The following is a 14,273-nucleotide window of genomic DNA, read 5'->3' on the forward strand; positions in this document are numbered from 1 at the left end:
GCTAAACATTTTCCTACTAATTAGTTGACTGATGCGTTTTTCCTGATCTATCAGGATATGTGAACAAGGTTGTGATGGTCAGAGATAAAACTCACAAAATGAAGTTATATAAAATAATACGTGATTTAATTAAGAGACAGATACATGTACATAAAGTCATTTAAAAAGAACATACAGAACACAAAAGGCTAAAAAAAAAACTAGAGCAAAAGTTCTCCCTCTGAAATTATCAGACTTTAGGTAAATCAGCTGAGTCAAGTAATGCCCAAAACAAGAGAGAATATTTTAAAAGAGTTTAAAATTAGTAAAGGGAAAATGAAACAATACTGCCTTGAGTAAGTCACTTCATACATGGCACTTTACTCGGTTGATGTACATGACACTTGAGTCATCAGGTAAATGTAAAAAATAAAAATCCTTCAAGTTTTCACATAAGGCCCCTTTGGGTTACAAAAGACAATTTACAGAAATAAAACATACTTAAAATAATTTACTGAAAAGGGTCTGTACACTTTTAAAAATAAAATCATGTTATCCTATGTATTGTAAACAATGAAAGACAGATTTTTGAGGATTAAATTAAAACAGAAAGACATCCCTTGAATCCCTTTCACACACAGAAACAACTCAGTGACCATTTGGAAAATGGTGCATTTTAGAAGAGCTTGGGCAGCTGCCGTAACCTACTCAGATCCAGGAAATTTCCCACTGAGCCCTGAGGCTCGGTGACTTCCTGCGTCCTCTGGTTTTCTGTTAGCGAGGACCTACGTTGAGGCAGGACATTCTTTGCGTCATTCTCCTTCTCCAGGTTCTTCCCACCACGCATAAGCAGCTGCATTTTGGGCCGCAAGTCTCGAATTAACTGCTCTTGAGAGTCAACAGGAGTCATATAGAGATTGGTGACTGCCTTGTTTGTAATGTTTTTGAAAACCACAGCACTTCGTTCTTCGTGGTCTTGCCTAACGCTCATGTTCTTGGACGTTTCATGCTGTACGGAACACCCGAGAGCGGAGTCTACCAGAACAGCGTCCTCTTGCTCTTCCTCGCTACTGTTTTCTCCTTCAATCAGTCCGTATTTCTTCATGTACTTACAGGTAGCTAGAGACATATTGCTGGGGGACAGTATACTGAGTCCAACACTGCTCTTTTCAGCAGAAGGTCTTCTCAGGAGAATTGTGCCAGGGTCTGGATGTGGCCTAGAGGACTGACCGCCCAATGAGAGTCTTGACAGTTGCGAGTCGCTTAGGTACTTAAGTGCAATAGCGTTGGCCTCCAGGCTGAGGTCTACACTGCCGCTTGGTCCCCAAATGCTGGTCCCCACTGGTTCGGAAAGAGCTAGTCTTGAAATGACTGCATCAGGGTTTATGCAAGCGAGGGTACTGAAGAGAAAAATGTGTTAGAAACACAACTTTTAATAATGCTTTGATTAAACAATCTGTCAGACTATGTCATTACCTGGCACTCTCTACAGTTGCACGTGTCATCTTTGCTTGGGAAGAGTCCAAGTCTACGTTCACCCCGAACTGTTGGAGTTGTCTTAACGTTGCACTTAAGACACGGTCCTGATCTGGTGGACTGGATCTGTGCTTAGCTTTTTGAGTTTGGGCTATGGATGTTGTCGGTGATTTTCTTGACTGACGACCTACAGGGGACAGACTTTGTCTGTTTGAGACACTCTGTTGGTCTTGCTCTACCTTTTCAACCACAACCGTGGAGCCTTGCAGACGACTTTGCACCTGACCCTGGAGCAGGAATTAAAACCAAAGTTAGTTTGAACATCAATACTGTGTCAATTTCAAATTAAACATGTGAAAATTGCAACTAAAGCATAAAAATGGGGCCATACCAGTAGTTCTTGGTAAAATCTTGGGTCGTCCATTTCTCCATTTTGAGACAAATTTTGGCTCTGTGACTGTGAGGGATAATACATGCTAGCACTCTCTCCCAACACTGGACTGGAAAACGAATGGGCTCCAAAACCAGACGACATGCTGCATAAGACAAATAAAGTCACAATAAACATTAAACACTGTCTGGAAAACAAAACCATAACAGCCTTCTACAAACCAAGTATAATGGACTTCAAGAGGTTAACAATTGGTAAAAAAAAAAAGGGTTTCTGAAAAAACAGGGCTCATTACTCGTGTTGTGGAGATGTTGGATGTAGAGATCCTGGACTCAGCTCTTCAGAGTAGTGAAATGCATTTTCAGATCCGAGTCTGGAAGTGACCGAAGTGTTGTTTTGACCTTCAGACTTTGGCTCCATCTCGGTTTGGCAATCCAGACTTGAGGCCTTATGTGTTGGGGCCTCTTGGGGAGCGGTCCAAAACAAACTCGCCCCTAAATAACAAACAACAATAGACAAGAACTTCATGACATTGAAAGGAACTGATGATAAATGCAACAACCTTCCGTCATAGTACCTGTTCCTACAGCGACACTGACACTTGTTTGTTTAGGTGGAGATGTTGCCATCTGATTGGCTCTTTCCTGCTGAGCATGTTCGCTAGATGATACTGGAGTCGTCTTGCTCTGAGACTCAAGGAGTTTTTGAATCTGTTGAGAAAAGTCTGTTAACAACCAGCAATGACAGGTCAACGCAAAAACAATGAAACTAATTCGAACCTGGAGTTGAAGTAGCTTCAACTGACGCTCTTGATCCATGAGCATCCTGTACGCATCAGCAGGAAGCAGACCCACAGGGGTGTCCTGGACTTGGCAGCACTGGGCTTGACAGGAAGGGACTTGCTCAACAGAACCTTTGTTGGGGTTAACCGTGGGGAAACACGGACTGGGTGCTGGAGAGTAGTGAACTGGAACAGCAGGATGGCAAACAGGACTTTTAGTGGGAGATATGCGACAACCCAAAGATTGCCGAGAAGGCGAGAGGCAGTGATCCCTAGGTGGGACACTCTCAGCACCGCAATGAAAACCACAAGGATTGTGCACAACAGTGGGATACACTGGTGGCCCTTGCCAGTTGTTTTGATAGATGGGAACATGGGTGGGTTGGTTGGTGCAGCAGCTGCAAGGGTTGGTGGCTGGGGTGCTATGGAAGAGTCTGTGTTGGGACGGATGAGGGATGGGGGTCTGGCTAGGCATTACTGAACTCTTTCTGGCACTGCAGTGACCCGATGCTGGAGGTTCGGAATAAACTGATTGGGGTTTGGTCGGAACACCTTGCGAAGAACGGTGCCTTTGTTGATGAAAAGAGCCATTGGGCGAAGCAGTGTTCTTTGTCGAGGAAGAAGTTGAAGACGATGATATGGATGATGCTGACGAGCCCTCTCTTGATCTTATTGAGGGCAGGGATTTTCTATTTGCATTGGGTTGTGGTGTTTGTTGTCCTGGATAAGGATGTAGTTTGTTTTTTGGCTGAGAGAGGACAGAAGTTAGTGGTCTTCGGATTAGGGGTGGTCCAGGGACACTACTCCGTTCCGGAGGTCTCAACACTGAGGCGCCCTGGTGGGCAGGACTAATGCTTCTCCGCTGAACATTTGATTGGCTATGAGGAACAGGAGTTGAGTCTTGTGTTTTAACAAAACTCGCATCCAAAAAACTGCCATCTAATACCATAGAGAGTTCTGGAACTGAAGGATGAACACGCCTAGTCTGAAAAAAAAAGAAAAGAATATTTGAACCTGCTAATGGTAATCCATCCTGAATATAGAGGTATATTAGGGGTGCAAGGCAAGTTAACAAACCTGCTGACTGACAGGATGAGGGTTTGGAGATGGCCGAGGAGAGAGGTCTTCATCTTCTACACCTGAGTCATGATCACTGATAGACAATTTATTCTGAGGAGCAACTGAAGATGCTGCAAGAGTCATCCTGATAAGACAAAGCAGATACAGTGTGTTATTTTTATTCTTGCTTTAAAAATATTGTATTCTGTCAGATACACTAAACAGCCAAACATAAATCTAAATTAAATAGAAGTTGAAATTTTAGATAAATAAAAAGACTGTACCCTGTTAACACAGTCTGAGAGAGCACTTCTTCAAACAGCACAGTTTCCTGATTTTGGTTCTCAGCACTAAGCTCAAATTGCAGAGGCCGTCCTTCTGAAGGCTCAACATTCTGTATTGGTAAAATATGTAGTATGATTAAAAACTTTTAATAATTAAAGCAACCCTGAAAACCAATTAGTACAATACAAAAACCAAAGATCAATTGGAAAAACACAATTGCTTAAGAAATATTACAAATTTATTTCATAATCAGATTACACATTATCAGTACAGGTTGCATGAAAAGGATAAAAATGTTTCCTATAGACCATAGCATATTCAGATTCAGAATTTGTCGAGTACAAAGGCATAGACAGACTGACCTTGTAAAGTGTGAATGACTCTGTGCTGGTGAGCAGCTGAAAGCTCATTTGCTGCTGCCCGACACATGGCTTACACTGGTAGAACTCCGGATCCCGGTGAGTCAGAGAATACAGGACCACCAGGAAAGCGCCTCCCTCTGACATCACTCTGGAAAGCCATCAGATGTAGACATGAACAGGAATTTTTTGTTTTGATAATCATTTTTCACAAAAATTCTAGCAACACAATGAGGAGATCACATTTACTTTGATTAACATCAACAATAATATTAAAACAATGCTTTCATAAACAACAGATCTACAATTATCTATGAAAATAAATAAAACATGAAGCTGCATTCAGAATGCATTTCATTTCTGTAATATGATCAGCATCATGACTATACCATGAAAAGTGGGGTAATATTTTATTATTTAACTTTAAAACATTTTTTTATCATTATTTATTTAATATTTCATGGTTACAAAATCAGAAAATTAATTTCAGTTGCAGAGAAAGCTATTATAAATGAAAGATTATGAAAACATTTTTAATCAGAATAACATACACAGTGTTGTTTTTGGCAGCCTGTTTTAATTTTAGTTTTAGTCTAGTCTTTGTGTCAAGTTGTCATTTTAGTTTTTATTAGTTTTAATCACGTTCGTTCTCTTTTTAGTCTAGTCTAGTTTTAGTCGACGAAAACTGATGACATTTTAGTCTAGTTTTAGTCAATGCAAATTGTATTTTAGTCTCTTTTTAGTAATGCAATTCTATTTAACCCAGTCAATATAGTATAAGTACCTAGTAGTATAGACGAAACCAAAATTTTCTTTTAGCCAAACCCATTTCAAACAATCTTATCTTCTTATAGTTATCTTATAGACTCAAGAATGCATCCATTCCAGACACGGAAGACGCTCTGATTTGAATTTAACATATTTATTTTACGAACCAAACATGTTAGAAGTAGCCTACACACATGATGAAATAAAGGTTTTTCCAAATGTCATTTCTTCTTTTTCTCCCAAAGACGAATCCCTTTCTCTGTGTCAGACTTAACTTTGTTTGTTGTCGTTTATGCTAACGCCTGTTTCACACATAATCCGTTTGCAGTGCGTATGTGGTGCGTATTTTTCCCCGCACCCATGTAGAGCCTATGGTTAGAGCGCTCACACCGCACGCGGATGCGGTCCGGCAATGCGCCCCAGGAGCGGTGCGTAACAGCAGAGCAGAGATCTACACAGTACCTCAACAACGCGACATAATGGATGTAGGCTAAAAATATTGATTTGAAATAAAAAATAGAGAATAAATGTTGTGATTGTGGTACAGCCGTAGATCAGTTGCGCACTGCAAACGCAGCACACCTGAAAGCACAATAGCGCGTGCTGCTCCTGCATACACACCACAACACGCACCGCATACGCACTACACACGGAGTATGTGTGAAACAGCCGTAACTCACGCAGCTGCATCTTCTAAATAATGCCGCGAGTGGGGCTTGAGGATGTGAAGTCGCCTGCGTCTGCGCAGTGCGATCTGATGCAGCCCCTGAAGTGACACAGGAAACAGAAATGCTGCATAATAATAATAATAATGCAAGTAAACGAGACGAAATAACATTAACATTTCGTCTCGTTTTGGTCAACGAAAATGCATTATACATTTAATTATAGTCATCGTCACAAGACCAGCATTTACGTTGCGTCTCGTTTTCGTCACGTGATAAAGGTTCGTTGACGACGATATTTAGTCATAATTTTCGTTGACGAAAGCAACACTACATACACATATACGTACATACATTTTAATTTCATGTTGTCTTTATATTTGAGCCCTTCTTGGAGCTAACTGACTTATTGGCTAAAGAGCAGATGGATGGGACACTCACTTATCTTGGAGGGCGGAGCTGTGCAGGTACCTCAGACACCACGCCCACACCAGAGGATTATGGATGTGTGTAACGCCACTCAACCATCTGCCACAGGAGAACAACTGTTACACACCTACTCTGAACATCTTGCGGGACTCCAAGCATGTAATTAATGGGGCTGGATTATTATATCTTCCAACAGGCTGAATAAAGACAGCAAGACAGTCACCATTTCTAAACACTTAAAGTACTTACATTCCTATTAACGGGAGAGTGTAAGCCTTCGGATCGGATTCAAGTACGAGGAGTAGTTTCCTGGTCTGATCCATAGTTAGAAACCTGAGACAGAATGTCACATTTTAAAACGCAAAAAGATTCTGAGGAGGATACAAGGCCATATAAGAAAAGAGAAGTGCTTCCTTACCCACGTTTCCTGCTGTTTTGGGTCACACCTGCTGGGCTGCTGAGGTTTCTGGCCAGTGCGGTAGGGATGACGGGCACTGCCCGGACAGGGACGGCATCTAGCGTGCAGGCCAGTGTGATAGCCGCCCAGGACAGGTCAAAGGTGAGTCTGTCCATGTTCTCAGAGCAGCTGAGACGAGCTCGCAAGGTGAGGAGTTTGGACAACTCCAGCATCTCTTTACTGCAGCAGAAATGTTGAAGCATCTAGAAAGAAACATGAAAGTAAGCATTAATGGACCATTTAATCTAAATGTACATAAAATTTTAAATAAGATGAACAACAAAAATGCAGGAAGGAAATAACCATTTAGTTTACCCCTGCTCCCTAACAAGGTTTGTTTTATTTGAACTTAAAGAATGAAACAGGTACAATACAAATAATAAAATCCAAAATTCAATTATTTACATAATAAAAATGGTAAAATGAAATATACACTACCATTCAAATGTTTAGAGCAGGTAGGTAAGATTATTTTAATGCTTGAAAGAAGTCTCTTAGGCTACTGTGGCGGGCAGGACGAGGTCGAGGGCCATGGGAGAACGGCGCGAGGCCGGTGGCGTGATTGCTGATGAGCGACACCTGCGCGATGCACCGGTCTCGTATCTCTCACAGAGGAGCGGAAGCAGAAAAGGAAGAGCGACGATCGTGAAGGACGAGAGAGGACCAGGCCTGGACTATTTTATTTGATGTTTTGTTTTATTATGTGTGTCGGCAGTCGACCGTGAGGAGCTGCCGTGTTTACTTTCGTTTTTGTATTTGTTTATTTTATTAAAAGTCTTTAAATGTTCGCCGGTTCCCGCCTCCTTCCCACAACATCTAACCTCATTACAGCTACGTTTACACTACAAGCCTTAGTGCTCAATTCTGATTATTGCTCAGATCCAATTTTTTTGTTTGGCTGTTCACATTATTTTTTAAAAGGTAGGGTAGGCAATTTTTTTTATAAACACTTTGTTACACTGGTTAAAACTCTCTTCACATACTGAAAGCAATCAATAGCCGCGTTTCCATTACCCTTCAAATTTCTCAAATTGAAAATACACCCAATTACAAAAAAGTTTAGGTTTTTTTTTTTAAGTTTACGTGGTTTTTCAGGCAATTCGAAAAAGAAATATTTTGCAAAACTGCAATGGAAACAGTTTTTGCGCATTTACAGGTCACCTGACGTAGATGACCGGTATGTTTGGACAGAATACGAGACAGATCTTTATTAAATTCATAAAAGACAAAATAATTAAAGGAATACTGGATTCTAAACCTCAAAGAAATGCCACAATCAAGACTTCGAAGCAGATCTGAGGGAGAAACACCAACCGCTCCAAGTATAAAGGTCTTTCCTTACCATTAATGCTTGGATAACACACATAAGTCTCCTTCGATGAATAATAATGGCCAGTGCAGTGGTTGGGATATACGTAAACCTACCAACATCTGTCGCCATGATTTTTTGGAATGACTTATCGCGAAAAAAAAAAAAAAAAAAAAGTTTTAGTCGCATAACATTGGTTAATGGAAACGCCGTCATTTCGCAATAGTTTTTTGTGGACATTTACAAAAAGAAATGCGAAAGTTTTGCGCAAATCTGTAATGGGGTGCCTAATAATAGAAGTGGTCTAAATATTAAAACATGTACATATCTTCTGTGGAAGTCTCAGGACCAAAAAATGTATGTCTTGCCTGCCTGTCAACAGATGTATTTCCATACCTCCACGCAGACATCACACGTCATCAGAGCGTTACGTAAAGCTTTGCAGAGTTATAGACAGACAGTCACAGTTACAGTTCCTCCTAAACCAAAACAATGAAGTTATGCTGCGTTCACACCATGTCGTAACCGTAATTACGTGATGGCAACCCGTGATGTTCTACCCGGAGCTCTTCATGTCCTCGGACTCAAATTTATGCGTTTCTATGTTCAACGCCGAAATGAATCTGCAGCAGTCAGGTGGTACAAGTAAGAGCTCTGTAAATTGTTTACATTCGTAATTATTATTGTAATGTTATGTGCTTTGAGATATGAGGTAATTTAATGCCGTCTCTCGTCTCGTGATGCTTTGCAGACTCTGCTATGAGCGACCGTTCATGTGTTTTGAAGAAGACGTGGCTTTAGAGACGCTCTAAAGGACAGGTGGGATCTTATGCTTTCAAAGCTAGCCTCTCCGAAATTGCCTACTCTACATTTAAATGTGGCCAATATCAGATTAGAGTCTGAACAGATCACAATCCTGCACTGACCCGCATGTGCAAAAGAACAATAACAAAGATGATGCGAAGCACGGAATAATATGGAAGTAAACACAGAGGTTACCGAAATCAACATTCATTAATAAGGTGATGCGCTGCAGAGGCCAGCGAATTTGTGTGCAGGTGATGAGGACACAGACCTATAGCTGATTTAGGAGCACATATGTGGCCCACATCAGTAGGGTTTTGGGCCGCTTTTGCCAGCAGTCTGAACATTATATTCTCCAAGGTTGCATTTATTTAATCAAATAAAGTAAAACAGTAATATTGTGAAATATTATTACAATTTAAATAACCATTTTCTGTTTGAATATATTTTTAAAATGTAATTTATGTGCTGGCAAAGCTAAATTTTCAGCATCATTACTCCAGTCTTCAGTGTCACATGATTATTCAGAAATCATTCAAATATGCTGACTTGCTGCTCAAGAAACATTTCTTTTTATTCAAAAGAACAGCATTTACTTGACACTTTTACTGCCATTAATTTAATACATTCTAGTTCTAATACATACAAGTACTAGTTAAAAAAAAAAATTACTGACCACTTTTGAAAATTATTCACACTTTTGAACTGAAGTGAATATTAAAATTTGTCTCATATTAATAACACATCCAGGTTTAATTAAGAACATTAAGAAACCACGGCAGATGGAAGCAGTGCCACACACACATATTATAATCACCTGTCTCTAAGGAACACTGTGTCACAATCAGGGCAGCTGTTGCTGACTGGTTACAGGGTGAAGCTGACTACTATTATGTCTCAATAAGTTGCCATAGCAACAAGAGGCAAGCGCCCCAGCCATTCGATCCTAAACATGTCCTGTCAGCAATTCTCAGATCAGTTACCTTAAATGAGATGTTCAAATCCTCCCCCGAGTGCACCGTGCTGCTAGTAGCATGCTGGCCTTCAAACACGCATGGCACAAGGATGTCTCCGGGGAGCAGGGCAGTTGGTGCTTTCCCAGGACATCCCGTCTGCTCTCTGCCCGGATCAAAACGATCCAGGGTTATCGTCACACCTTCCTCGTCTTTGAAAATAAGATCTAGTCACTAAAACACATCGAAATATGAATCACTGTAAGATGTCCAAATACAGGCAATATACTAACCGCTGTCTACTGCCAGCGTCCCAAGCAGGAAACAGAAAAACTGAGGCTTGTTGGTCTGTCTAGCATGCCGGTGAGCTAAACGTAAGGCTTTTTCCACAAGTAGCAGTCTTGGATTCCTGAAAGACACCAAATGTTGTTGCAATGTAAAAAAAAAAAAAGTTGCTGCCTTAATTTTTAGTTTAAAGTACAATCAACTTGGATGTTTAAGTAATTTTGACTTAAACTACATTAAGCATAAATTGCTTAACTTATTTTGATGAGTTAAAGCAATGTAAAAACATTTGTTGTAATAACTTACTGATCATATAATTTTTTTTAAATGATTCCAACAGTGTTTTACAAAATACTCTATTAAAAGTCATCTTCAGTAATTGCAAAAGCTGAAATATAATAAAATATTCGATGAACAACTATTTGAGTTAGTTCTCATTTTTAATGTTAAAAGTTGAAGAACTAAATTGACTATTTTATGTTTTATGAAGTCTGACATAAAAACAAATTAAAGTTAAATGGGAATAGAAAAATAAAAGAATAGAAAAAACGGTGACACTTTGCAAAAAGGTTTCATAAGTTAACGCCAGTTAATGCACTAACTAAAATTGAGCAATTCATCTGTTACGTATTTATTAATCTTTGTTAACATTAGTTAATAACAACTCAACTGTTCGTTGTTAGTTCATCTCTACTCACATCCATTAAATAATATTTACAGATGCAACTTTTGTTTTTAATAATGTTGAAATTAACTAAGATTAAAAAAAAGATGTGTTAACAAATGGAACCTTATTGTAAAGTGTTGTGTTACTGAAATACAAACAAAAAAGACAAAAGGTACATTCAAAGTTACTACACTAAGTATAAAAATATTAATGAATAATACTATGATAGTTTATAAATAGTAGTAAAATCGACTTTGACTGCAAAGAAATGGCCAAAAATTCCTTTAATTTATTACAATTTTAAAATTAACAGCAATACACATCAAAATAAGGCTAAATGCAAACTACATTTTGCTGTCATCATCATCCCTAGTACAAGAAAATTAATCAAGATTGTGTTTTTTCCCCCCAGTAAGTAATCACATGACGTTGATGGTGTAAACTATGAAAATATGATTCACTCATAAACTTAAAAATATAGATGACAGAAAGACTCACCTGTAATATGAGAAATGCAGACTGACAACATCACCACTGGGAGATGGATCCCAGAGAGAGGCTTTAGATGTTGGGAATGTCAGAGGACTGAGGACATTGTCTGATGACCTAAAAGCATGCAAAATCATTACTTTTATTGAACAATAACAACTTTTTAAAATAGTGGTTTGGGTGCAATTCATGAGAAAGCTTAAGTTGTTACCTGAGGTTTTGAAGGGTTTCTGTTCTAACACTGTTCTCCAAGATGTGGGCTGGCAACCCTTTAAAATCCACATGTACACGATTCATTCTGTGGGGAAAAATGCCTCGTCTTTAATGAACTGAAGCTGAATTGAATCTGATCATGCACCGATGCTTTTGCCCGAAGAGTGCGGTTTCAAAATATCTTACACAACGTTAACGTTACTCAGATAGGATGTTTTGATGTGTTTGGCAGGTTGGGAGACTTAGCTTACATGCTAACATTACAATACTGCTAGAAACGGTTAAATAAAAACCGATAACATACCACTTAAAACATCTTATAACTGATGCAGGGTATTTAATGTCTTACCTTTGGGCTGTTTGAACGCTTTGCTCATGTCTTCGTCGTGTTTTAATCGCGACGCTACAAATCCTGCAGGGTGTGAGCGAGAATATGGACCACGAATGTGTTAAAACGGTCCTTCCAGTCCTTCGAGCGGTATCAACCGCGCCAAGACGAGTGTAATGACCACTGAGTTAATAATTGAACTCGTTTAACGTGTCAGAAAACGGAGAAATGCCAGTTGTCGTCAATAAACAATGAAATACAAACCGAACGCAACAACTCGAAAATAAATTGTGGCGCTGTTTCCAGGTTCCAATGGCGGGGCGCTCCAGCAGGGTGGCTCAGCCAATAGGAATCCACTGGTGAGGGGCGCTCGACCAATCAGAAGAGAGGAACCGGATCCCTTGCTTGCGGAGTGTTTTTGAATGGATAGAGAGTGTGAGAATATTAGCGTACTATTTTACACGTGAATTCAGCTTTTTGAGGCTGTTTATTATAGAAAATAGAAGGATGTTATGGAATATATGAGTTTATATAATGGTATAGTAATAGTAACTTTGTGATCCTAACTGCTTTGAATATCTTTAATCAAATTTTATTCTGATGTCATGGGTCAACATCATAGGTCAACATCAATAGATCTGACATACATAAGTATAATAAAATATACTCAGCACACAAATTTGCACTTGTTGCTCAAAAAATAGGTAATTTGCTGATGTTTCGAAGAATTTGCATATAATTAAATTGATATTTACATCATTCTAGTTTAGTTGGAAAGAAAGATTAATGTATTTAGTTTGATTTCATTGTTTCCTATAAATGTAAGATTTGTTAGCCTACTGACAGGTGCTAAAATGTAGCTTGACAAGTTAAAACGCACTCTTTGTGATAAAATTTTTTACAAATAAAGTCATTAGAAATTTTATTTTACAGGCTTATTACCCAAACCCAATTAGACGGCAATACGTGCTTAAAGATCTTGATACGGTTGAAATAAAAAAAATTAGGAAAAATTATTTGTCTTTACCCCTCCCTCCTAAAGCTAAGGAGGTGAACTTCAAAATTGTAAACGAGATTTATCCTATAAAGAAATTCTAAGATTGAAATTTAATTTTGAGGTGAATAATTGTGTTTTTTGTGAAACAAATATTGAGAATTTAGAGTGTGATTCTGTTATAATTTCTTGGTTTTGGAAAGTTTTTCATTCATAAATGCAGATGGTTTGGTTTAAATCTAACCTAACTTTAATCACTGGATGAATGAGGTTAAACTCTTGTACAAATTAGTTAAAAATCAGAAAGCCCTTAAATTGATTTCTCTTATAAGTTTAATTTAATTTAAAAGTCCCTTTTTTTTAGTATTGCTTTTTATTTAATTATTTGTTTGTTCTATAGTGTGTTTTCTGTTCTTTGTACTAGCAATGCTCAACCTAAGGCTGAACAATTTAGGTTCTTTTCAGAGATTTGTTAATGTACCTTTGTTTGTGTTGTTGAAGAATAATTAATAAAAATAAATAAAAATAAAAGTTAATACGCACTCATTTGTTTGATTATAGGTCAGTTTTACATACACAAATGTATTTTTTTTTTTTTAATTGTTCCAAGCTGTTATTTCAATCCTTAATGCAACTTAAAAAGTATTTTTAGACCTTTATATATTTATTATTTGTAATTTATTATTATTATTAGTAGTAGTAGGCTATTATCATCATCATCGCTATTATTATTATTATTATTATCAGTGTTAAGTGTAATTAATTATTTACAGTCATTTAATTATTTGTCCCTTGAAAAAGTAAAGTAAGGGATTACACTTAATTTTTCTGCAATTTAATTTCAGTTACCTCTGATGTAATTGCATTAACCCTTTCATGCATGAATTATGACAACCTCGGTTAGGATTTATTTTATGTGTTTTTATTGCTCTTAGGGCATGAAAAACAAGATTTGAAATGTATTATGCGTTTTTTTTTTTTTTTTTACTGAAGATATACTGTATTTAACACAATACAGTAATAAGACAGCAATATTATGTTAACAAACCAATGAATAAAATTATATAAAATGTGAAACCTATAATATATATACAAAAAATATAAACGCAAAACATTGCAAATGCAATTGAGTTTGTTTCTGTTCGACCAGTTGACAAAGAACTTCATACAAGTTGAACTTTGCGTGTCTTTGATATCAGAACATGAGGATCAAATATCTCTACAATCTGTCAAGGTACAACTGTAAACCCAACTCAGACAGAAAACGCTCTCGCTCCCTCCAGCTGATAATTCTGTTCACATGTCTCAAGATGGACACATTTCTAGCTCTCCTCTGAGAAAACCTATGATGTTTTCAGACTGTGAAAAAAAACTAGTGATCAGATGTTTTTCAATCTCATCTGAAACAGTGTTGGGGTAACGCACTATACGTGCATAACATAATCAGATTACTTTTTTGATGTAAAGTAACGCTTTACAAGTAACGTGCATTACATAATCAGATTACTTTTTTGATGTTACCAGTAAAGTAATGCATTAACGTGTATTACATAATCCGATTAGGCCTACTCTTTGATGTAAC

General features: G+C 38.0%; 1 protein-coding gene across 1 annotated transcript; it reads right to left on the minus strand.

Moving 5' to 3' along the window:
* Nucleotides 1-103: 103 nt before the first annotated feature.
* stil (STIL centriolar assembly protein) lies at nt 104-12,022 on the minus strand. The gene is made up of 17 exons (XM_056256564.1): nt 11,719-12,022; nt 11,368-11,454; nt 11,166-11,273; nt 10,009-10,124; nt 9,746-9,927; nt 6,611-6,852; nt 6,442-6,525; nt 6,205-6,291; nt 4,334-4,481; nt 3,971-4,080; nt 3,705-3,831; nt 2,626-3,612; nt 2,424-2,556; nt 2,142-2,340; nt 1,847-1,991; nt 1,456-1,742; nt 104-1,379 (listed from the first exon to the last, which is right to left on the minus strand). Exons 2-17 carry the CDS (start codon nt 11,451-11,453, stop codon nt 656-658), a joined length of 3,765 nt encoding a protein of 1,254 aa, XP_056112539.1. The 5' UTR covers nt 11,454; nt 11,719-12,022; the 3' UTR covers nt 104-655.
* Nucleotides 12,023-14,273: the final 2,251 nt, after the last annotated feature.

This window comes from Rhinichthys klamathensis, unplaced genomic scaffold (assembly GCF_029890125.1).
Source record: "Rhinichthys klamathensis goyatoka isolate OS25496 unplaced genomic scaffold, OSU_Roscu_1.1 h1tg000127l_1, whole genome shotgun sequence".
Lineage (NCBI taxonomy): Eukaryota > Metazoa > Chordata > Actinopteri > Cypriniformes > Leuciscidae > Rhinichthys > Rhinichthys klamathensis.

What these genes read in the sequence shown, in the direction of transcription:
- stil (XM_056256564.1), bottom strand. Translation starts at nt 11,453, where the DNA reads ATGAATCGTGTACATGTGGATTTTAAAGGGTTGCCAGCCCACATCTTG. An exon ending in AGTCATTCACACTTTACAAG is followed by an intron (nt 4,081 to 4,333) that starts GTCAGTCTGTCT and finishes TTACCAATACAG; the next exon opens with AATGTTGAGCCTTCAGAAGG. An exon ending in GCAACTGTAGAGAGTGCCAG is followed by an intron (nt 1,380 to 1,455) that starts GTAATGACATAG and finishes TTTTCTCTTCAG; the next exon opens with TACCCTCGCTTGCATAAACC.